The 22385-nt window shown below is 48.3% G+C and overlaps 3 protein-coding genes across 7 annotated transcripts in view; 2 read left to right on the top strand and 1 right to left on the bottom strand.

Moving 5' to 3' along the window:
• The first annotated feature begins 86 nt into the window (after window positions 1-86).
• ZDHHC16 (zinc finger, DHHC-type containing 16) lies at window positions 87-9842 on the top strand. 4 transcript variants are annotated; one of them, XM_006756599.2, is made up of 11 exons: window positions 87-274; window positions 3632-3879; window positions 4042-4236; window positions 4380-4468; window positions 4872-4900; window positions 5533-5666; window positions 5806-5853; window positions 6691-6776; window positions 7415-7538; window positions 7737-7807; window positions 9262-9842. In XM_006756599.2, the coding sequence occupies exons 2-11, from the start codon at window positions 3637-3639 to the stop codon at window positions 9374-9376; spliced, it is 1134 nt and encodes a 377-aa protein (XP_006756662.1). In that variant the 5' UTR covers window positions 87-274; window positions 3632-3636; the 3' UTR covers window positions 9377-9842. The 4 variants fall into 4 exon arrangements, with proteins under 4 accessions (XP_006756662.1, XP_015414856.1, XP_015414855.1 ...); XM_015559370.1 differs by having other exon boundaries at window positions 3595-3879; window positions 9262-9584; XM_015559369.1 differs by having other exon boundaries at window positions 726-3879; window positions 9262-9584.
• A 244-nt stretch (window positions 9843-10086) lies between these two features.
• Window positions 10087-22385, bottom strand: part of MMS19 (MMS19 homolog, cytosolic iron-sulfur assembly component) — a 26518-nt gene continuing 14219 nt past the window's right edge. Inside the window, exons 9-31 of one of the 2 annotated variants that reach the window (XM_006756604.2) lie at window positions 22003-22089; window positions 21517-21591; window positions 20540-20617; window positions 19972-20110; window positions 19558-19712; window positions 18888-18966; window positions 18527-18652; window positions 18256-18337; window positions 17592-17692; window positions 17338-17487; window positions 15837-15992; window positions 14429-14528; window positions 13832-13934; window positions 13617-13685; window positions 13270-13396; window positions 12746-12846; window positions 12544-12600; window positions 12213-12399; window positions 11828-11910; window positions 11529-11693; window positions 11389-11448; window positions 10550-10650; window positions 10087-10470 (exon numbers count right to left, since the gene is read on the bottom strand). In XM_006756604.2, the coding sequence (XP_006756667.1) occupies window positions 10443-10470; window positions 10550-10650; window positions 11389-11448; window positions 11529-11693; window positions 11828-11910; window positions 12213-12399; window positions 12544-12600; window positions 12746-12846; window positions 13270-13396; window positions 13617-13685; window positions 13832-13934; window positions 14429-14528; window positions 15837-15992; window positions 17338-17487; window positions 17592-17692; window positions 18256-18337; window positions 18527-18652; window positions 18888-18966; window positions 19558-19712; window positions 19972-20110; window positions 20540-20617; window positions 21517-21591; window positions 22003-22089 (2409 nt within the window). In that variant the 3' untranslated portion in view covers window positions 10087-10442. The remainder of the gene's footprint in view (window positions 10471-10549; window positions 10651-11388; window positions 11449-11528; window positions 11694-11827; window positions 11911-12212; window positions 12400-12543; window positions 12601-12745; window positions 12847-13269; window positions 13397-13616; window positions 13686-13831; window positions 13935-14428; window positions 14529-15836; window positions 15993-17337; window positions 17488-17591; window positions 17693-18255; window positions 18338-18526; window positions 18653-18887; window positions 18967-19557; window positions 19713-19971; window positions 20111-20539; window positions 20618-21516; window positions 21592-22002; window positions 22090-22385) is intronic. The other variant, XM_006756605.2, reaches the window with a different exon arrangement.
• Window positions 17616-22385, top strand: part of UBTD1 (ubiquitin domain containing 1) — a 77830-nt gene continuing 73060 nt past the window's right edge. Inside the window, exon 1 of the mRNA XM_006756606.2 lies at window positions 17616-17621. The gene's annotated coding sequence lies outside the window, so the exon portion shown is untranslated. The remainder of the gene's footprint in view (window positions 17622-22385) is intronic.

The following is a 22385-nucleotide window of genomic DNA, read 5'->3' as shown; positions in this document are numbered from 1 at the left end:
GACCCCGCGGCGCCTTCCTGAAGGGGTAAACTACATGTCCCAGGCTGCCCCGGGCGAATCCCAGGGCGGAGCTCCAACACGCCTGGACGTGCGCTTGCGCCCGTGGTTGAGCATGGGCTGGCGGCGGGTCTGGGTCTGCAGGGTGGCTCTGCAGGCAGCGGGGCATGGTTGGTTGGGTTGAGTCGTGTGGGCCTGGGGCGCGGAGCTGGAAGGGGTGCCCGTGAGCGGAGGCTGCGGGCTCCATTTGGTTGACTGGAGAGTCCGCAGGAGGCAGGTAAGTCGGCAGGCCTTTGTCTTCAGCCCTGTCCCTTCTTCTAGGGTCGGGCCCTGTCCCGGGGCCTTGTCGGGTAGCCGGCTCCCTGCTGTCTCCTAGCGGGGCCTTGTCTGTCCGCGCTCTCTCCTAGCCAGGCAGAGTGCACCTTCCGGGCAGCCGTCACCTGTGAAGCTGGAAGGAAGCCAACTAACCCATCTCGCCCATTTCACAGATTTGCAGACTCAGATCCAGAGATAGGATTTGAATTGTCCAGTGTCTCAAAGATAGTGTAAGGTAGAGCCTAAACCGGAACCCACGTTTTTTGACTCCCAGTCCCATCGCACTTTGACCATGCCACCCTCACCGAGAAATAAACCTTTTCCCTGTTTTTATAGCTGCAGCTTCCAGTCTCAGTGGAATCCTCACAAGAGTCCGATCCCATCCTTAACTTTTTCTCTTCCCAACATGTTAGTCCGGAAGGGAAGTCTGCACGTGGATAAAATGCTGCTGGTAGTGATGATTGGCACCTGCTGCTCGAAATTGCAAACATCCGGAGAGCAACATCTTTGTCGGGATGAGGTTTACCAAGACTTTCATCACAGTTTCCTCTGCCTTCTGGCAGCTTTGAAAGCCATCTCTCCCAGTGTCCGCTCCCATCCCCAAATCCAGTTTCCCCTTGGGAAACAGATGGTGATTTCGAGCCTTGGGAAGCGGAGAGTGCCATGGCCTGCAATCCCCTCTAATCTGGTGGCAGATGTCATTGTGGTCTGTGGCTACTACTAACCGTGGATCAGTGTTCAGGGCTTGTGCTTGGGGTGATGGTGTTGTGCTTTGCTCTGTTTCCTTCCTTGTTCACTCTGACCCCCCTCCTCAGTGCTCCTCCCCCACAATTGAGTTCTGCTTTACTTCAGTTTCCTGAGATGAATGTGTGCTCAGTTGTGGCCCCCTGGACTACACATCTCTTCCCTGGCCTCCCCATGGCCCCCCCATGGCCCCCAAAGCCCACTAGCTAAAGTGAGTGGAGGCTCAGCTTTAGACTTTCTTCACTCTTGCTCTCCATATCTACAAGCTTTCTGTTTACATGTTTGGGTTGATTTCTGGTTGAAATTGTTTCCTAAAATGCCTTCTAACACTTAAGTGCTATGATTCTAACAACGAGAAATGATGGCAGCGGAAAATTATTTAGTGTTATCCATTGTTGGACAGATAGACATCTGACTAGCCTCTCCACTGCTACATCCCAGGTCATTTATTTAACAAGTATTTATTGAGCACGTCCATTTTGTGCTAAGAACTTCATGAACATTAGCATTTACTCATCCTTATTGCATGGGAACACAAGAAAATTGAGTGCAGGCAGGTTCCAGTGATTTGCCCGTCACAGAACCACTGACGGGCAGAATTGAACCTTGAGTAGTCAAATGATGGGGCAGATGAAAGTTGGCAAGTCTAGTCTTTGAAGCAGGCATTTCCTGTAGAGCTCGGGGATTCTGGAGATGGTTGAGAACAACCCAAAAGGTGGAAACCTGAAAAAGGAAGTTTGTTTGTAGACAGGAGAGATGGCATATTATCATGTTAATAAAGATGAGAAATGCAACGCATCTTAGTTGCCAGCTATTGCTATTGTATTTCAGGAAACAAGGAAGTTCTCCATTAGCCATAGTAAGGGAATAAACAGTGGTATGGACATCTAAGCCACTTGCATTTGTTGTGGGGTAAAGAGTTTTGTCCCACTCTTGCATTTGATTGTGGTGCTATGCTATTTTGAAATTGATGCTTGAAGACAAATCATGTTTCCAAACAGTGGGAGTCCAACTCAAAGGAGGTAGGAAGTTTGAACTTTTCCTTTTTCTCTCTTCTACACTCTTAATTCTCTAGCTTGTAGGAGGTGATAGGGGAATGGCCACTTTATTCTGGTGCAGAGAGTAGGTCTCTACTGAATTGTCTTTCTTCGCTTTCCCTGCTGGCATTGTCTGCTAGATTTCTTTTTCCCTTAGGTCAATATAGGGTTGTGGAAGGAGGTAATTAAGAGTTTTCTTTGAAAGGCTTTTTATGTTGGTGAGCCAGGATGCAAGGAGAGTACCTTGCTCTAGTTACTGAACGGAAACCATCCCTACTGTGGAGCAGCCTCCTCCAGTTTCTGCTGGGTCTTGAGCTGACTGTTAAATAAGTCAGTGGAGTTGCTGAGGACAAAGTCGCTCTAGGGGAAATCAGGTAATTTCTTTTCTGGAAGGGACTTTAATTTGCGGAGTTGATGAGACTATCATCGAAGGAACCGGTGTCTTCTGTTCTGGGCGTTGCCTGGGCCGCTGACCCTCCGTGGCTGTTGGATGAGGTAGAAACCACACAGAGGAGACGGAGGCCCTTGCCGAGGAGCCATGCGAAGGCCAAAGAGCTGGGGAAGCTGGTTGGGAAGCTTGGGGCCAAGGGCAGCAGCTGCTGGGAAGGCTCTTGAATGCTCAAGTAGAACAGGCAGAGGAGACTCAGGCAGAGGTCAGGCCTTGTTGTGGTCCTGAGCCACCAGCATGGAGGCTCCCCTCCCACTGCCAGGCCTTCCTGCCTGTGGCGGTGTTCTCCTCTGAATACCCGCGGCTGTCTTGGCTGCTGTACCCTGGGGGTGGTGCTGGGACTGGAATGGAAGACAAAGCATCTTATGTCATGGAAGGGTAGCTGAGCTGTCCTGACCGGAGTCAGGGACTCTCCTGCTACCAGGTTGGCCTGTAACATCAGCCCAGAGGGAGTAGGAAGGATGAGTATCTTTTGTCAGGACTCAGCAACCAAATAGTTGTTGGGGACTGGAAACCCTGGGCAGGGGAGTCTGGGTGCAGGCTCCACATGCTAGCATTGACGCCACCACTGGTTGTTCCTTGGAGGTAGGTCAATGGTCAGGGCAGACAAAGACTTGGGGAACCCTCTGCCAGTGGCCATGCTCACAGACACACAGTGGGCAGCTTTCTGCATGTTGGCTGTGCTCCGCCCAGTGACCTGTCTACAGACAATTCCAAAGACCCGGCTTTGTCTTGGAGCCGCCTATCTCCCCTTCACCCTTTTACTGTGGCCTTTTGCTCTCGGTGTGCATCTTCTTGGATTTGCTGTGTAACCACATGGTGCAATGTGGTTTCTGCCGGATTAGGACCTCCAGCCCTACCCCCTGTAGTCTGGTTGGGACATGGCACTATACATTCCGTAGAGAATGGAAGTGACTTTCTTACTGCCCACAGCTGGTAACTGGCCCAGCTGGGCCTCAGTCTTAGGTCTTTGCTTCTAAACTGGTGCTCAGGGCCTCCCCACTGGTGGGCTAAGGAGGGAGGCGGGTCCCTCACAATGGTGTGCTCTCCTAGGAGCCATGCAGCCCCTCACAATGGTGTGCTCTCCTAGGAGCCATGCAAGGCCAGCGGAGCCTGCTGCTGGGTCCTGCCCGCCTCTGCCTGCGCCTGCTTCTGCTCCTGGGCTCCAGGCGCCGCTGCCCGCCTCTGCTCCGGGGCCTGGTACAGCGCTGGCGCTATGGCAAGGTCTGCCTGCGCTCTCTGCTCTACAACTCCTTCGGGGGCAGTGACACCGCTGTCGATGCTGCCTTTGAGCCCATCTACTGGCTGGTGGACAACGTGATCCGCTGGTGTGGGGTGGTGAGTGATGCCCAGGGAGCAGGAAGAGGGATATTTGGGGGTAGCAGAGGGACATGTGTTGGATGCACCAAAGCCAGCCCCTACCCTGGGGATATACCTGAGTTATTCTGGGTGTCGACAAGCTCTCTCACTGCGTCTACCTGACCTCACTGGTGTTGGCAGGTGTTCGTGGTCCTGGTAATTGTGCTGACCAGCTCCATTGTGGCCATCGCCTACCTGTGTGTCCTACCCCTCATCCTCCGAACCTACTCAGTGCCACGACTCTGCTGGCATTTCTTCTATAGTCACTGGAATCTGATCCTCATCGTCTTCCATTACTACCAGGCCATCACCACTCCACCTGGATATCCACCCCAGGTGGGTCTCCACAGGGGGTCGGGGAGGCCGAGGGCTGCTGGCCATGGGCGCCCATCCCAGGAGTGGGGAGAGAGCGTGCCTTGCATCTTTGCAGGTATGACATTGATGCTGCCATGTTGTCATGCTTTTCTCTCTTTGCACAGGGCAGGAATGATATCGCAACAGTCTCCATCTGTAAGAAGTGCATCTACCCCAAGCCAGCCCGAACACACCACTGCAGCGTCTGCAATAGGTGGGTCTTGGCTTTGCTTTCTGTGAGCCCCATCTCTGGCCCTTTGGCTGTAGCCCTAGGGAAAAACCGAGACCTGGGGTTTGAGAAGATGTTTATGAAGCACTCAGCACGTGCCAAACAATGTGCCCTCTCTGTCATGACCCCTGGCCCTCAGGATGGTCCTGTGAGTTAGGCATCATCACCACTTGTAGAAACCGAGGTTCCGAGAGATGAGTTGCCCTGATACGCTCATGTAGTATCAGGTAGCCAGTGTAGCAGCGTTTGAAGCAAGGCCTGGCTGTCTTCAAAGTCTTTGAAGTGCCCTTTCCACCTCAGCAGGATGTCGGTCCTTGTAGAAAAGGATTGGCACTGACATCTCAAGAACCTTGGCCACCGTAACAGAGCCTGTGTCCCTCCCTCACAGGTGTGTGCTGAAGATGGATCACCACTGTCGTATCCTTTTATTATCTCTTCCGCCTGAGGCCTCCTCTTTAGCTTCAGAGCACTGCACAGGGCTAAGGGCCACAGACTTGAGGCTTCTGGCATCACCCTGCAGAGAACATTGGGCTCATGAGAAGTTAGTGGAAGAGGAGTTGTGGCAGCTGACCATCTCTTGGGGGAAGCAGGAAGCTTACAGGTGCTCTGGGACAGAACTTGGAGCAAGTCATCTATTCCTGCAGCCCTTTCTTTTGTAGACTGTCATGCCAGCACCTATTGGATGGAAAGAGATGTTTGGGCTTCAGTCGTCGTCCACTGGGTATCCAGTAGAAGCATTGATTCCCTTCTGCTGCCCCGTACAGATGTCTGGTTAACCCCAGCTAGGTTGACATATTGGCAAATTCATTTTAGTGAATGGTTTCAATTTTCATGATTTCCTGGTGGGATTGTGAGGGCTCTGAAAAGCTTTAACACTTTCACCTCAACCTCTGGCAAGTGCCATATGTATTTTCCTGCCTTTGGAAAATAGTTCTTGGTGACTGGAAACCCTGGGCTTGGATGATGTCATCATGAAACAAGGATGAACCAGAGAGGCCTGGACACACCCTGAAGTTGTTTGATCTTGTCCTTAATCCTTCACACACCAGCCTGGCTAAACAACTGTGTGGGCCACTATAACCATCGGTACTTCTTCTCTTTCTGCTTTTTCATGACCCTGGGCTGTGTCTACTGCAGCTATGGAAGTTGGGACCTTTTCCGGGAGGCTTATGCTGCCATTGAGGTGAGCCCATAGTTAGGAGCAGGGCTACTACGTAGCGAGCACTTTGGGGTGTGGACTCTGTCCCTTAAGGAGTGGGGCTGGTAGCACCTCCATGCTAGAGACCTGAGAGTATAACCAGCACTGTTTTCCATCCCCTTAGAAAATGAAACAGCTCGACAAGAACAAACTACAGGCGGTTGCCAACCAGGTGGGCGGTCCCCACCCCACTGCCTTTTGCTGCTCAGGCCAGGGGGCATAGAGTTGCTGAGGCAACCAGGGCCCACCTGGTGGAGTTGTAGAGACTGGTTGAGGGGCCGCTGGAGACTGGATCAGGGGTGTTCTGGGAGGCTGTCTGCCATGCAGACTAAGTGGCCTGGAAGTCCCTCGTATGTGACAGTTTTTGGCTCTCTATCCCATTATCACCTTTTTTGGGCTGAGCAAGGACTCTGCCTGGGTGATGGCCTGAGCAGCAAGGAGTCTGTGTCGGTCTGTGTACTGGGGCTCCAGGGGACAGAGATCAGGCTGGGCCAGTCTGATCATCCTTCGCTCCTGGTCTGTCTGCATCCACATCTGGGTCGTCCCTTCTCCCAGGCTTTTTGGGACTCCTTATGCTGAGCAGATCTTGGGCTGATTGTACTTCTGCTGACCTTTCAGTCCTTAGTGTAGCTCAGTTCTCCCTGCTGCAGTCATTCCATTCTGGGTGTGGGTCTGGTCTCCTCTTGGCGATTGCAGCCACAGGGGAAGGAGGTCTAGCTGGGAAGGGGAGTGGCTTCCCCTGGATCCCCATTTGTGTTGTCAGATCTGAAGGCCCAGGGTCAGCTCCTTCTGTGCTTTGCCATCCTGTCCAGACCCACTCTGCCCAGTGTTTGTCCACATGATGCTGCCGGGCTTGGTCCCCCATCTGGCTGCTACCCTGACTCCTCTGTGGCTTAACCCATTATTTTTCCATCCTGGGCTTGGATCACTTCCCTGCCTGAAGGTGCGGGGGGCTCTGGTGGAGACTAGCACAGCAAATGAGCCAGACTTTGCTGTTTTCTTTTTCTAGACTTATCACCAGACCCCACCACCCACCTTCTCCTTCCGAGAAAGAATGACTCACAAGAGTCTTGTCTACCTCTGGTTCCTGTGCAGGTATCTAACTCGCTCCTTTTTGGCAGCTTAATGGAGGGGCAGCTTCAGAAAAACCTTTTTAGGTGCCCACAGGGACCCATTCCTGTGTGAACTGCTGCTCTTAGTCTAATAAAGGTTAGAAAAGTCAGCATTTAATTTTCTCTAGCATTTTGGTGCAGGGAATAAGGATACTGGCATTGAGTGTTTGTTATATGCCAAGGTAAGTTAAACGCCTACCTAATCAGTAAGTGACTACATTTTATAGGTAAGAAAAACTGAAAATTAGCGGGGTGATTTGTTCCACAATACACAGCTAGGAATGAATGTAGAGCTGGAGCCTGAATTTTGTGCCATCCCATTCCAACCCCTGGTGCTTTTACTACTCTCTACAGGCTCTCAAGCATGGCTATTTTAAGAAATACACAATATTTTTTATTAGTAATACAGACTTATTTCCCCCTCCTTTCCACATAATTTATTCTTTGCCCATGTTGAAGCATTTTCATTGATGCTTTTTATAGATGTAGTGAAGAAAAAGTTTATCTGGGGTGCGTAGGCTGGGAAAGAGGTCCCTATCCAATCATTATTGCTCAGCTTAATTTCAGACATAGCCGTTAATCCTCTCTAAGCTACTAACCAATTTTTGCTTCTTTTCTTAGTTCTGTGGCACTTGCCCTGGGTGCCCTAACTGTATGGCATGCTGTTCTCATCAGTCGAGGTGAGACTAGTATTGAAAGGCACATCAACAAGAAGGAGAAACATCGGCTGCAGGCAAAGGGCAGAGTGAGTAGGGCTAAGGGCTGGCGGGGGATGCTGAACCTGCCATCCTATAAATAGACCCTGGTTAGGGCCAACTACGGCAGGCATCCTGAAAGGCCAGAACGTGCCTACCTGAGCTTAGGCTTGGCCAGCTTAGGGTTGAAAATTAGAAGTGGATTAAATAAAGGGGTTTGTAGAAACTTACATTTTTCTTGATCCTAGATTTTTAGGAATCATTATAACTACGGCTGCTTGAACAACTGGAAGTTATTCCTGGGTGTGGACACAGGAAGGTAAAGTAGACCAGTGCTGTCCAATAGGGATCTATGATGAGAAAGATGTTCTGTACTTTATACCAGTGATGGCGAACCTTTTGAGCTCGGCGTGTCAGCATTTTGAAAAACCCTAACTTAACTCTGGTGCCATGTCACATATAGAATTTTGATATTTGCAACCATAGTAAAACAAAGATTTATATTTTTGATATTTATTTTATATATTTAAATGCCATTTAACAAAGAAAAATCAACCAAAAAAATGAGTTTGCGTGTCACCTCTGACATGCGTGTCATAGGTTCGCCATTACTGACCTATGCTAAGACATTAGCCACATGTGGCTACTGAAATCTTGCCGGGTGGCTAATGCACTGATTAATATATATATTTTTTAATATATTTTATTGATTTTCTAGAGAGGAAGAGAGAGAGAGAGAGAATTAGAAACGTCGGTGAGAGAGAAACATCGATCAGCTGCCTCCTGCACATCTCCTATTGGGGATGTGCCTGCAACCCAGGTACATGCCCTTGACCGGAATCGAACCTGGGACCTTTCAGTCCGCAGGCCGACGCTCTATCCACTGAGCCAAACCGGTTTTGGCCTGATTAATTTTTTTATTTAAGTTTTATTTTCACTAATTTAAAAAGGCACATGTGTGCCCTGGATGGGTAGCTCAGTTGGTTAGAGTGGGATCCCAATACCCCAAGGTTACAGGTTCAATCCCCAGTCAGCACGTACAAGAATCAACCAATGAATGTATAAGTAAGTAAAACAACAAATTGATATGTTCTTTTTCTCTCTCTAAAATAAAAATAAATTAGAAAACAATAACAAAACACATGAGGCTAGTGGCCACCATATTGGAAGCACAGATCTAGATTCTAGTAGAGATCATTGCTTATTTGTGCCAACAGAGTTTAAGGCCAACACTGGTTTAAGTAGCAGATGAAGCTTGCAGATAACACAGTATCCCAAGAAAGCTCTTTTCAAGAAGGGACTTCTAGGTAGGGAAGGTGGCCACCGGTCACCTTTCATTTGTATGGCAGTGTCTGGAGTTCAAGCCAATACTTTCTGTAATTGAAATAATCTATTTGTGACAGAGGTTGTCGTAAGACAATAAATGAAGCTAGCTCCTTCCACCCAAGACATGGAAAATCATTTTCCAAATTGCAGCGATGAGGCAGTAATAAGGTGACCACAAGTACCTGCCTGCCCCTTTCCCCAACCCCATCACATCCCTGGCTGTTATTGTACTTGCAGTCGCCCCTTAGATGTTCAGCTCAAAACCTCTAAAGGCCTTCAAGGCACCCGAGGACACATTTATTGGACAAAATTAGGGCTTTTGTTCGTGATTAAAGCCAAGGTAGCTTCAGGATACATATAAGGTAGCTTAATGTATCCTTACTGAGAAAAGAGGATCAGGAAGCCCAAAAACTCTTGGAACTCAGAGACATTTCTTTTCTCTTGCAGGCACTGGCTTACTCGGGTGCTGTTACCTTCCAGTCACCTGCCCCACGGGAATGGAATAATCTGGGATCCCCCTCCTTGGGTGACTGCTCAGTCAGCCTCTGTGATGGCAGTGTGAGCTGGATTCTGTCAGCCACAATTTGAGCATCACCCTGCTTCCTGCACTGTGTTGAGGGCCTCCAAGGGTAGCTTCTTGGAACTCTTGAGCAACAAGAGCCAGTGGACCTGCCTTAGGCTACCATGCACAGACAACCCAAGGACCCGGCTCCTGGCTACTGCAGAAGCACGGCACGATGTGGACAAGTCCTAGGACTGATATTCCTTTCCTCAGGCAAACAGAAGTTCCAGCTGTGGACTGGAGATTAGGCAGCTAGCAACCTTGCCGGGTGCTGACCCCAACCTCCAGGTTATAACACTGGAGTTGGCCACCACCACTTCCACTTGCTGTCTGAGAAAATGCCTGAATGGTCATGCTGAGATCCTGGCTTCTCAACAGGGCAAAGATACCAGGCCTACTGCTGAGGTCACTGCCACTTCTCACATGCTAAAGGGAGCAAAAATAAAGGTATTTGATTTTTAAAGATCTGTAGCTTCTCTCTTTGCTGCTACTTTAGGGCAGGGAAGGGGTTAAGTCAGGGTTAAGGCTTAGCGAGTAGTGTTCTGGTCATGCCACCTCTGCCCTATTTGGAGGCACTGGATGCCCTGAAGAATTCTTGGCTAATCTCTTTCATTACTGTTCTTTTCGCTTATACAGTGGCACTGCTAATTATGTGCTACTGAGGCATAAGTGGAGGTCGGGGGGTGGGGAGAGAATATCTGACAGTCCCATTATAAAAAGAAATCTTTATTCTTCAGCAGATATCCACACATGCACCATCCCTGGTCCTCAGGGCCACACTCATCTCTGCATTCACTCCTCAGCAGCGTATCTTTTCCTGACATACAAATATGGAAGAGTCTTTAAGATCTTTCTTCAAACACAAGTAGTCTCACACTCAGTTACTCCACAATCCATTAGGAACCAGGACTGTTTCTTGTACAGCTGTGCAGCAGAGGCCAGCATTTATGCTGTATCTGTAGGAAAGGCAATTAGAGGCCAATGGTCTCCCTGCCTTGGCAAGATGGCTCAATAGTTAGTAATTCCACGTTAGATTGTCAGAACAGTCTAGGCCAGGACTCAGGGCTCAGCTGCCGGGGCTTCCCAACAGAAACCTGTAGCAGAAAGAATGTTGGCAGCATTAGTGGTGAGGCTCATTTCAATCCCATCTCTCCCCACGACCTAGGAACTCACCATTCTCCCCTGGCTGACACTGCTTCCTTGCGCACCAGTCTCTTCTTGTCATCCAGAGGTTTGGCTAAGGCCCGGATCACCTGTGGTTTGTACGGCAGCAGCTGCGGAATAAGAGTTAATCTCAGCCTGTTTAGCCAAGGCAACCGAAAGAGCTGCTTCTCCGACCCTACAACTACTCGAGTCTTATTCTTTTTTTTTTTCTTTAGAACTGTTGTTTATTAATAGTCACTACGTAAAAGCATAAAAGCATCATCAGAATATAATGGGAATTTAATGCTGGTTAATTTCTTCTTTTTAAAAAAAAATTGTTTAAAGTATTACATATGTCTCCATTTTCCCAGATTGACCCTCCGCCCCCCACCCCGCCACTCCTGTCCCCCAGGACAAGCCCCTACCACCCAGTGTCCGTGTCCATTGGTTATGCTCATATGCATGCATACAAGTCCTTTGGTTGATCTCTTGCTACCACTCCCCCCCCCCGCCTCCATTTAGGCTGTTTCCAAATCTTAGCTAGTGTATTGTGCTGCTATGAACATAGGGGTGCATTATGTCCTTTCTGATTGGTGTTTCTGGTTTCTTGGGATATATTCCCAGAAGTGGGATTACTGGGTCGAATGGGAGTTCCATTTTTAAATTGAGTCCTATTCTTTAGTGATTCCAGAGGATGCTAGGTGACAGGATGACCATTCTGTGGTAGGGTATTCAGACAAATCCTTGCCTATCTGTACCCTGCAGTTCATCACACAGCAGGGTGGCCAGTCATGCTTGGCTAAAGCAAAAAGGTACTTCTCTGGCTCTTAGAATTTTCCAGGCCAGAGAGGGACACCTGAGGTACTCACCACAGGGGTGGGCAGGCGAGTGAGTGCGTGCATACATTGCAGTGCAGCAATCCGGACAGCCTGGAACACAACCATAGGGAGGTGAGAGGAGACCCAAGAAGGACAGCTGCAGATGCCAGAGGTGCTGGGGCTCAACGTACCATGGAAGGGCTGGAGCTGAGGTTCAGGAACTTGGTAACGAGGGTGTCAACATGAAGACTCATGACTTGGGGTGCTTCTAGTAGAAGAGGCTGAAGGCAGCTGAGGGTGGAGAGCTGTACCACACAGTCGGGGCAGGACAGGGCCTCCAGCAGCAAGGAAAGCAGCTACGGGGCCACAGGAAAGGTGGGGTGACCACAGACGTGGTGATGAGCCTGCTTCTTCCCCCCTCCCTTCTCTAGCTCAGCTGGGGGACAATGGCTTGGTCCCTTGCTTAGAGGCTCTGGACTGCAAGGCTTACCGTGGGCAGCTCTGGCAAGAGCACAGGCTTGGGCAGCCGGTTAAGTACATGAGACAGACCTTTCAGGTAATTTGGCTTCACATCTGTAAAAAACAGAAAAGCTTAGGGGAGAAACTGGGCTCAGACATAAGCTTGAGAATTCAACTCCAATCTGATGAAGCTGGGACATTAGCCTACATAGATGTTTAAAAAAAAAAAGCCCCGCAAGCTCAGAATAAGCAAGATCTATCCACCAACGGAAAAGAATGGGGTAAGAATCTGGAAGGTTAGCCCTTTAAGTACAGACCACTGAAGAAGCACTGAGGTCCTAAATTATCTTACAGAATGCGGCCTGAGCCAAGGAGAGGCTTATAAATTTTGGGCCTTTCTTTTAGACTCTCCTTACCTTGGGGAGCAGCATGGAAGCCCTGGACCAAAGCAGGCACGTTATCTGTGAAGAAGCGCTGGCGGAACATGATCCGCACATCAGCATGGCCAGCACGAGTCAGTACATCAGTGCAGTCAGACATGAGCAGAGAGAAGCCATCAGCTGCTTTTGGGCCTAGTTCTGAATCACTCAGGAGGCCCATGAGCTGGAAGAAAAGAGAGCCTTTGAGGTACACTGGGAGAAGACTCCTAAATACCCAGGAGGAGGATGACAGTCATTTCTGGGAAGAACAGGATCAACCAAAGTTCTATTTAGGTCCTACATTCCCTTGTCTCCAGACTGGACTTACCCGATCTGTAAGGCAGGAACTGAGAGGATGATATCTGAGCACTAGGGCCTTTGTTACCTGTAATCAGAGAAGAGAATGGTCAGGGCATGACATAAGCACTTGAACCCTGAGAAGCATGCTATGCTTCCAGGTCAAATGGAGAAATTTTTTTAACCACACATCATAATTGTGTGTTTAATGAGAATCCATTCCGACTCCTTACCCAGAGAAGCAGTGTGAAGGCCTGACTTCGATGGGCCCCAGAACCCAGCCCAGCCTCCACTTTGTCCACAGCCAGCTGTAGGAATTCATCCAGCTGTTGCCCTAAAAAGGAGAGAGGAAATGATGCAAAGGCTACATATTTCTCCTTTAACAATGAAGGATGTAAATCACTTCAGTGCAGAGCTCCCCGAGAAGCCCCGAGAAGAGAACACTATCACTCAGCTCTGGAACCAGCACGAGAGCCCGCTATCCCTAAAGCGCAGGGCTGCTGGCACTGGAAAAGAGTTGTCTGCTTCCAATAAAGAAGGATCCCTGACAGCTCCCTGTAGGGAGCAGGATGACAGATTAGACACAGCACTCTGTTTGTACCCCCTCATCTCTGTCCTGTAATGCTTTGTCCAAATGCTCTCCACTTGTCCCAAGGACTGTCCCCTGGAAACCCCTATTATATGTACTATTAGCAGGCTCCTTTTTAAAGAAGAATGAGGACTGAACTTCAAGATCCCACCAGGGTGGCTTCCGTACCTGCAGGGTGCTTGTTGAGGAGTCCTGCAAAACACTTGGCAGCGGCAGTGGAGGAGAAGGGGCAACCCTGGCAGCAGCTCAGCTCTAGAAGCTCCTGCATGAGTTGGTTCAGCTGAGGGATTTCTACCTGCAGAAAACCTGGTCATGTAATGGACCCAGAGAACACTTTGAACTCACAGAGCTAACCAGTGAAAGTGGCAGCAGGGCCAGGATGGATGAGAAGTGCATTTCTCAGTGGAGAAGTAGATCAGCTTAGTCTGCGATGAAGTTCAGCCCAGCAGTCACTTGGGATCCACCTCTCCTCGTCAGGGTTAAACTAGGGTAACTCCCCAAATGTGTTTACTTACATTTCGAGGCAGGGAGCAGACAAAGGCCATGAGCAGTGCAACCAGCCGCCTCTGTCCCGAGGAGCCATCCTATAAAGGAAGAAGAGCGTTATCAAGCCCATCATATCAGGCATAGGCTTATCTGTTCCAACAGCCATCCCAGATTAGCCCTAGAAATTTAATTTCAAGGACAGAAATCTCAGGATTCTACCCCATCTGATCCACCAGACCCTCACCTGGAATGGCTGGAATCTGCAAGGGAAGCTGTTTTCAGGCAGAAAGGAGATGTTGCCATCCAAGAAGAGGGGCACAATGCAGGCGACACTCTGGGCAGCTAAGCTAGGGGTAGAGCACTAGGTATCACCAAGGAGCTAGGGTTGTATAGTAGCCCTGGGGTTCCCATTAGAGTCATTGAGTCAATGGGTCTGAGCTTGGTCATTCACATATTCAACAATTATTAATTCAGCACATATATGCCAGGAACTGTTCCCATTCTAGGCCCTGGTGATAGAGCAGCAAGCCAGACAGATCTAATCCATGTTCTGGAGCTCACAATCTAGTGAGAGAACGCAACGTATATTTCAAAAATGCTCCACAGGGGATTCTTATGCACATCTGCAGCTAAGAACCATCAGTCCATGGTTCACCCGCTCCCATGGTCCATGGTGCTAAAAGCCCCTTCCTTACTTTGCCAGCAAAACTTACAAGACAAACGGCTGCCTCTACATCTGATACTGGGTAAAAGAACAGCTCAGAAGGCAGCTACCTGCTGCTGCTCCCCAAGATTGCTATCCTTTTCCCGGGGATCAAGCCACATCCATGATTATACTCACTCAGGGCTTAAGTGGGTGGTGGCAGTGCCAATGACAGACACCATGGCGGCCAACACTTCATCCTCCAACAGCACTTTTCTCATAATTGAGTGCTCCTTCTCTGTAAAATCAAAACAACAACACACACCCAAAACAACGCACACACAAACACAGGAACATGACTATGGTTTATTTTATTTTTTAAAATATATTTTTATTGATTTCAGAGAGAAAGGGAGAGGGAGAGAGAACTAGAACCATCAATGATGAGAGAGTCATTGAGCAGCTGCCTCCTGCATGCCCTACACTGGGGATCAAGCCCACAATCTGGTGTGTGCCCTGACAGGGAATCAAATAGTGACCTCCTGTTTCAAGCTCAACCACTGAGCCACGCCGGCCGGGTGCCATGACTGTGGTTTAGATAATTAGGTCCCGTCATCATGACAGGCTGGACTCCAGTCACAGCAGCAGTGCTTTCTAACCGCTTCTGTCGCAGTGCTGTAGACCAGAGAGCCAGCAAGCACCAGAGCAGGAGTAGTCTAATGCGGGTATAGAAGCTCTTGAGAACTTTGTACACAGTCCTTAGACTGGGCAACAATGGAACATAAGGCCTGCTAATATGAACATTCTTAATATCAGAAATAGTTATGTTAACCTTTTCAATAACTTAAAAGGTAACATGGGTTTATCTTTATGGGTTTTCATTGTCATAGCAGCAACCATATATCAGAGCCCTTGACTGGAATCAAACCCGGGAACGTTTGGTCCGCAGGCCAATACTCTATCCACTAAGCTAAAAAAGTGAGGGCTAGATATTTCTCTTTATCTCCCCCTAATAAGTGAGAAAAGAGAGGCTTAGGAAGGCTAAATATCTTCACCTAAGTTAGTGGTAGAGTTGAAGCTGAAACCCAACCAGGTTTATGTAACTCCAGAGTGGAATTCTAACTAAACTAATTACATAGCAATTAAACAGGTGAAAGGTGTGCATCCTTTTTTTTTTTTTCCAAATATATTTTATTGATTTTTTACAGAGTGGAAGGGAGAGGGATAGAGAGTTAGAAACATCGATGAGAGAGAAACACTGATCAGCTGTCTCCTGCACACTCCCCACTGGGGATGTGCCCTCAACCAAGGTACATGCCCTTGACCAGCATCGCACCTGGGACCCTTGAGTCCACAGGCCGACGCTCTATCCACTGAGCCAAACCGGTTAGGGCGGGTGTGCATCCTTTTGAACACTGCTAACATGAATGGATTTTAGTTCTTGCCATTGGCTAGGTTAGCACCCTTTGCTTGAAGCTAAATTGTAAAATGAGCCTCTGCTGGTATAAAATGCAGTACCAGCGAAAACCCGAGGGTGGCAGTGCTGTTCACTAATGGAAGGTGGAGGTCTAGAGGAGAGGTAGGAGGTCGAGGTGGAGAAAGTTACCTGGCATGGAAGCCTGCACAGCCAAGGCAAGCAGGCAAGGTATAGCTGTCTGGTGGAAATACCAGCAGCTTTCGGGGTCCAGCTGGCATTTTTCTGCCACCCGCTGGAGGCTCTGACAGACAGCAATCACTTCACTTGGTTCTGCAACCACATTCCCTGTGTGGGGAGAAAGGATTCTCTGTAACGTTTCCCTAAAAGCACTTCTAGGTATTTCAGATAGAGCAGATGGAAAGAACAACTGAAGGTGAGTGACCAAGAGTGTCTTATTAAAGAGCCGAGTCATTTTATTCTTTTGGATGTTCTTTTTCCTCTATTCAGATTTCAGAGCTGAGACCTGCCAGGCTCTGCAGCAAAAGAATTCACAAAATTTTTCTCAAAACAAACCCCAATTTTTTTTTTTATCATCCTAGAAGGATCATTTTCCCCATTTTATAGAGAAGGATGTGGCAGCTCAATGAAACTCCCAGTGGTTTTTCCAGAGTCACAGTAAGTGCAAAGTCAGGAATCTAACCCAGGCCACACTCTGAGTCATGTTTTTTCTACTGTGTAGTGGATCATCCACTGTTGACTGGATCTACCATAAGGGCTGGGCAGTGCAAAGTAGGGAGCTTAGGAATTAGTGAGGACCCATGGTGATCATGTATAGGTTTGTAGTACCAATTGCCACTGTTACTAGTGCCTAGAGTACTCTTCAAACTAAAGAGTGTGTACTAATCACCCAGAGATCCTGTTAAAATGCAGATTCTGGTCCTGGCCAGTGTGGCTCAGTTGGTTGGAGGGTCATCCCATGCACTGAAGGGTCATGGGTTTGATTACTGGTCATGTTGTATACCTGGGTTGCAGGTTTGATCCCTGGTCAGGACGTGTGCAGGCAGTAACCAATTGATGTTTCCCTCTCTCTAAAAAATCAGTAAGATATATCCTTGGATGAGGATTAAAAAAAAAAAAAAGCAAATTCAGATCAGTGGGGCCTGAAATTCTGCACATCTAACAAGCTCCGAGATGATGCCCATGCTGCTGTAGCATGGCCTTAGAGTGGTACTTTTCATTACTGGCTCCAAATTAAAATCACGTGGGCACTCTTTTGTTGTTAATCCTCACCCAAGCATATTTTCCCATTGATTTTTAGAGAGAGTGGAAGAGAGGGGGAAAGACAGAGAGAGAGAAAAATTGATATGAGACACATCAATTGGCTGCCTCCCACACTTGCCCTGACCAGGGCCAGAGATGGAGCCTGCAACTGAGGAACGTGCCCTTGACCAGGATCAAACCTGCGACCCTTTGGTCCAAGGGCTGAAGCTCTATCCACTGAGCCTCTTAATAATTACTGGTGCCCAAGTCCCATCCTTCCTCACAGATTGGCTTAGTTGGATTGAGTGAGGCCTAGGCATCAACATTTTATTTTAAAAGTTCCCATCCACTGCCTTGGAGGCATCAACTTCAAACCTGACTATAGCTCCCCATTCGGCCCGGCTCCTTAAAGATCATTCCTGGTACTCACCTTGGTTCACCTGGCAGAGATGCTGCAGTAGCAGAGGCAGGGTCTCCTTGACAATGCTGGGATGTGTGGATACAGCTGACAAGGCTTGCAGACAGTGCAGATGCCGGGAGCGTTTGGTGGACCCATCCTCTCTAGCCAAATCCGACTCCCCTGAAAGCAACCCAGGAGACAAGGTTTTCCTGTGTGGTGGCAAGCATGAAGGCCCTCGAGCCTCCCTGGGAAGGGGTGGGTCACGGGAGCTCAGGGACACATACCCACGCACAGCTCCTCAGCCAGCTTGGGCACTAGGTGGCTGCTGAAGGCCGCAGGGTAAAGAGTGGCCAGGGTGCCTGATGCTTCCAGTGCTGCCACCCTGCTGGGGACACGGGGCAGATGTGCATTAGTTGAGACCTGGTCCACCATTCTCTTGCCTAGACCTGCCATTAAGCAGATTCAGGAGTATAGTCTCCTAAGGCCCCCTTACTGAAGAGCAAGACTCAAGTACCTAGTAGTTGAACAGGGCTTTTTTTTGGTTAATCCTCATTTTATATATTTTCCATTGATTTTTTTTCACCCGAGGATATTTTTCCATTGATGTTTTAGAGAGAGGGAAAGACAGAGAGAAATATCTATGTGAGAGAGACACATTGACTGGTTGCCTCCTGAATGCACCCCGACTGGGCTGGGGATTGAACCTGCAAACCATGTACGTGCCCTTGACTAGGAATCAAACCCATGACCCTTCAGTGTGCAGGCTGATGTTCCAACCACTGAGCAATACTGGCCAGGGCTGGATAGGGTTTCTTAATGCCCAAGAAAAGAGAACAGTTCCATATCTCCAACCACTAGGAAGCCAGAGCTAAGCACAAGGCCCACCTCCCCTAGGCAGGAAGCAGAGCCCTAGAACAGCTTGCTCTATCTTGTTCTTTAGATTCTCACCAACTCTGGGCATCCTCTTCCAGGAAGCTCAGTCTATACAGGTGACCCACGGCCAGCTCCAAGTCCCCAGGAGACAGGAGATCTGTTAGAAGGGAACAGGAACCGCATCTTTCTTCCCCTGCAGCCATCACAACCCGTTCGAAGTCCCATTAGAAATCTCAAGTCAACCAGGGTTGCAGTGAGAACTTGGGAATTAAGACTTCTTTTCACTCAAGACAGAAAATCACAAGAAAGGGACCAATACCCCATCTTTTCTTTTTCTTAAGTGTACCTGGCTGGGCACCCAAGACAGTGAGGGTACGGATGCCAACAAGCTGAAGTTGGGTGTTGGGGTCAGTCAGGGCTGTGAATACCAGTGAGCATAGCTGGTCCTTGAAGGCACTCAGAGGCCGTTCACCTAGGGAGAGATAGTCCAGGTTAGAGGGAAGCCCTGACTCAGCAGTGACACAAAGACTATTGGGGGCAGATTTAAAGCGCTTAATCCACTGAGTGTCCAGGAAGTACACTGGGGAAAAATACACAGGTCCCACCCATTCAGTGGTTTGTTTTTATGCTACAATCTCAGAATGACAGTACCACTGTTCTAGATTCCTTATCCATGGCACTCTGCCTACTCTGGAAGGTGATCTCACCCTTGTCTTCAGAGCTCCATTTCTGTTGCAGCTTCAAGAAACCCAGGATCATTTCAAGGATTGTCCGCCGTTGGTTGCTCTGTAGTGTTTTAAGGGATATTAGAGCCAAAGAACATAGGGTGGGGCAAAAGTAGGTTTACAGTTATATATGAAACAGTTTATTCTTTTTTTTAAATATTTTATTATTATTATTTTATATATATATATATTTTATTGATTTTTTACAGAGAGGAAGGGAGAGAGATATAGAGTTAGAAACATTGATGAGAGAGAAACATCAATCAGCTGCCTCCTGCACATCTCCCACATCTCCCAGGCACACGCCCCCGACTGGAATCGAACCTGGGACCTTTCAGGCCGCAGGCCGACGCTCTATCCACTGAGCCAAACCGGCCCTGGCGAAACAGTTTATTCTTATATTCTTATTTATTATTGTATTATTTTCCATAGGAACAACTGTAAAAGATTTCAGTCCTACTACTTTGGAAGTGGGGTGAATTATTCTTTTATGTAAGTGTAAGGAAAAGAGTAAACAAGGGAACCAGCAGTAGCTAATCAAAGCAAAACCCCAAATCTGCTATCTGGGCCTAAGTTCAGTGCTTAGCTCTCTGTGAGAAAAGGCTCCTAGCAAGGGGTCCCATCATTTCCTGAAAAGACAGCGCTCCCTTACCTGACTGTGCTTGTGGAATTGTTCCAGCAGCAAAGGCAGTACATTGCTGGTGATGTGGTGACAGGCCCGGGCAGATGCACCTGCAGCTGCCTGCAACAGCTTGGCACTAGGCCACACCAGTTTCATGTCGGGTTCACACAGATGGTGCCTGCAGTCTGGAGAGGCAGCGCATCACATACCTGGGAGTAGGCTGAACGTGGCCTGCTTCCCCCGCAGTACATACAAGTTGGAGACTAAGGCAAGGGACAGTTTGCTAGCAGTTACCATTGAATTAAAAATAAATTCAAAGTAGGGTTCCACACGCCCCCACCCCAATCACTGAACATGGTGGGCTATGTATGAAAGGTCATTGGCCCTTAAGGAATTGCTCTCTGTTGTGCTCACTCCCCTTTCTGGCTTCCATGGCTCTGTTACCCTGTAGAATGTTGCTAAGGAAGAAGTCAAGGAGGTCCTCAGCATCAGCCCTTAGCACAGAGCGAGACAAACACGCAGTCAGGGAGTGGAGGGCTGCTAGGCCCTCGGCCTCCACCCGCTCACTTGCCGTCTGGAACACCTGTCAGGGAGGGATCCCATGGCTACTGAGGTGAGCCTGCACCAAGTGCGACCCCCACCCACCTTCTGTCTATTTCCTTGGGGGGTTAGGGTTAAGAACCTTTAGGGCATAGAAATGGAAATTATTCCCTTAAATGAGTTTCTTCTTAACTGGTGTATTCTCACCAAGTCCTTAGCACCATGGGGATTCACACACATACATTTTGAAAAAGAGAATGTCAACTGTGAGCCATCACTGGGATGCCTTATCTTAGGTCTCTCCCTTTCTCCCTCTATTCTGCATGGTGACATAGGCACATGATTATGTCCCATTGCTTGCTTGTTGAATAACCAGGCACAGCAACGGATGGAAAAACACAGGGTGAATTATTTCCCCTAATGCTTGACAACTGGGAGTTAACAGTAGTGAGTTTATCTAAGTAACACTCACCTCTCTGCGGATAGAAGCCCAAAGGCTGGGGAGGAAGTCCTTCAGTTCCTTCTGTCCATACACAGCACAGCAAGCATTCTGCCAAGAAAATGAAGGTATTGGCTAACCAACACTACCTATCTCAGACTTCCTAAGATAGGCAGATACCTCAGCCCAATGGCATCTGAAGGAGCCTGGCTCTCAGAGGATTTTATTATTATTATTTTTAAAATATCTTTTTATTGATTTCAGAGAGGACAGGAGAGGAAAGGAGAGATAGAAACATCAATTATGACAGCGAATCATTGATCTGCTCCCTACTGGGGATTGAGCCTGCAACACGGGCATGTGCCCTTGACTAGAATCGAACCTGCGACCCTTCAGTCTGCAGGCTGATGCTCTATCCACTAAGCAAAACCAGCTAGGGTTCAGCTGGATTTTATAATACTAATACCCAGAGCAAGAAAAATAGGTGCTCACCCTCACTAATGAAAAACGAGCATCAAGAGGGAGCCGTGTTCAGCCTTTCCTTGGTGGCCACTCAGTTACTACAGGACAAGACAATATGCAGCTGGGGCCTTTAGGTCAACATGTAGGCCCAGATAAAAAAAAAACAGTAACAACAAAAAAACATGTAGGCCCAGATCCTCGTAATCCCTCTTTTGAGGCCCACTAAACTGTTCCCTGACTTTTCAATAATCTATAATCCGTTAGCACCCCTAATTTGTCTAAAGTAGTGGTTCTCAACCTTCCTAATGCCGTGACCCTTTAATGCAGTTCCTCATGTTGTGATGAACCCCAACCATAAAATTATTTTCGTTGCTACTTCATAACTGTAATTTTGCTACTGTTATGAATCCTAATGTAAATATCTGATATGCAGGATATATTAAGGCAACCCCTGTGAAAGGGTCGTTCAACCCCCAAAGGGGTTGCAACCCACAGGTTGAGAACCGCTGGCCTAAAGGCAGCTGGACCCTAGAAGAAAAATCACTCACCAGAGTCTGCAGAGAATCCAGTTTGGCACTCAGAATCTCAGAATCCACCTTTTCAATCAGCAGAGGGAGCAGGAACTGTGGGAGACACAGGAAGAACTGAAGTCTGAGATAGGTAGTATTGCAGCCACACCAAGGCCAACCATGTCCCCAGGGCAGGTGCTATACCCAAGAGCTCTTCTTAGGACTTTAAGCTAACCTTCCTGCCAAGATGAGGCCAGACCCCCAGTTACCTGAAAAATGGTTGACAAATCTGTAGGACCTTAAAAGATAGCACTAGATAGGGATTGAATTACTATTTTAAAGAAGAGATGGTAAAGTTTTCAACATTGAAGGTCTGAAACACTTCCCACACAAGCCTGAGGACACTTGCAGGATGTCATACCTTAGAATGTACACTCGATCTTTCTTTTCCCCCATGCTTTTACTGTTCTTTCCTCAGAGCCTTCTGTGGGCTGAGGCTACATACCCTACTGTGGGCAGACCTACCTCAGCGAATCGTGGTGTGGAAGCCAGCACAGCTCGGAGACTCAGGATGAGATCGTCTCTCTGGATACCATGAGGATCATTAGGTGGCTGGAAAAGGGAGAACGGCCATGTGTTTGTATAACTCTTTGAACACAGGCTTGAAACTGACAACCCAAAGAACGGAGTGGGATATTTACAGCCAATCTATATGATACAAGGCTCCAGCAGGAAGACATGCTCACTCTTACCTGTTCCTAGGGAATGTTCGTGTTGGGGAATTTATTTCCTATCTTAACACATGGTTTCTATCTGATCTGTCATCTCATCATTCAAACATAAGAATCATTAACTCTCTGGTACATTACTTTCTTCTCTTTATATATATTATGACTGTGTTAGTAGAC

This window comes from Myotis davidii, unplaced genomic scaffold (genome assembly GCF_000327345.1).
Source record: "Myotis davidii unplaced genomic scaffold, ASM32734v1 scaffold332, whole genome shotgun sequence".
In the NCBI taxonomy this organism is placed as follows: Eukaryota; Metazoa; Chordata; class Mammalia; order Chiroptera; family Vespertilionidae; genus Myotis; species Myotis davidii.
Note: the sequence above shows the minus strand (reverse complement) of the source record. Positions and strands in the feature narration are given on the sequence as shown.

Coding starts and splice junctions, on each gene's coding strand:
- ZDHHC16 (XM_006756599.2), top strand. CDS start 3,637: ATGCAAGGCCAGCGGAGCCTGCTGCTGGGTCCTGCCCGCCTCTGCCTG. Junction 4,901..5,532: donor GAAGATGGATCACCACTGTC/GTATCCTTTTAT, acceptor TTCACACACCAG/CCTGGCTAAACAACTGTGTG. Junction 5,667..5,805: donor AGGCTTATGCTGCCATTGAG/GTGAGCCCATAG, acceptor CCATCCCCTTAG/AAAATGAAACAGCTCGACAA.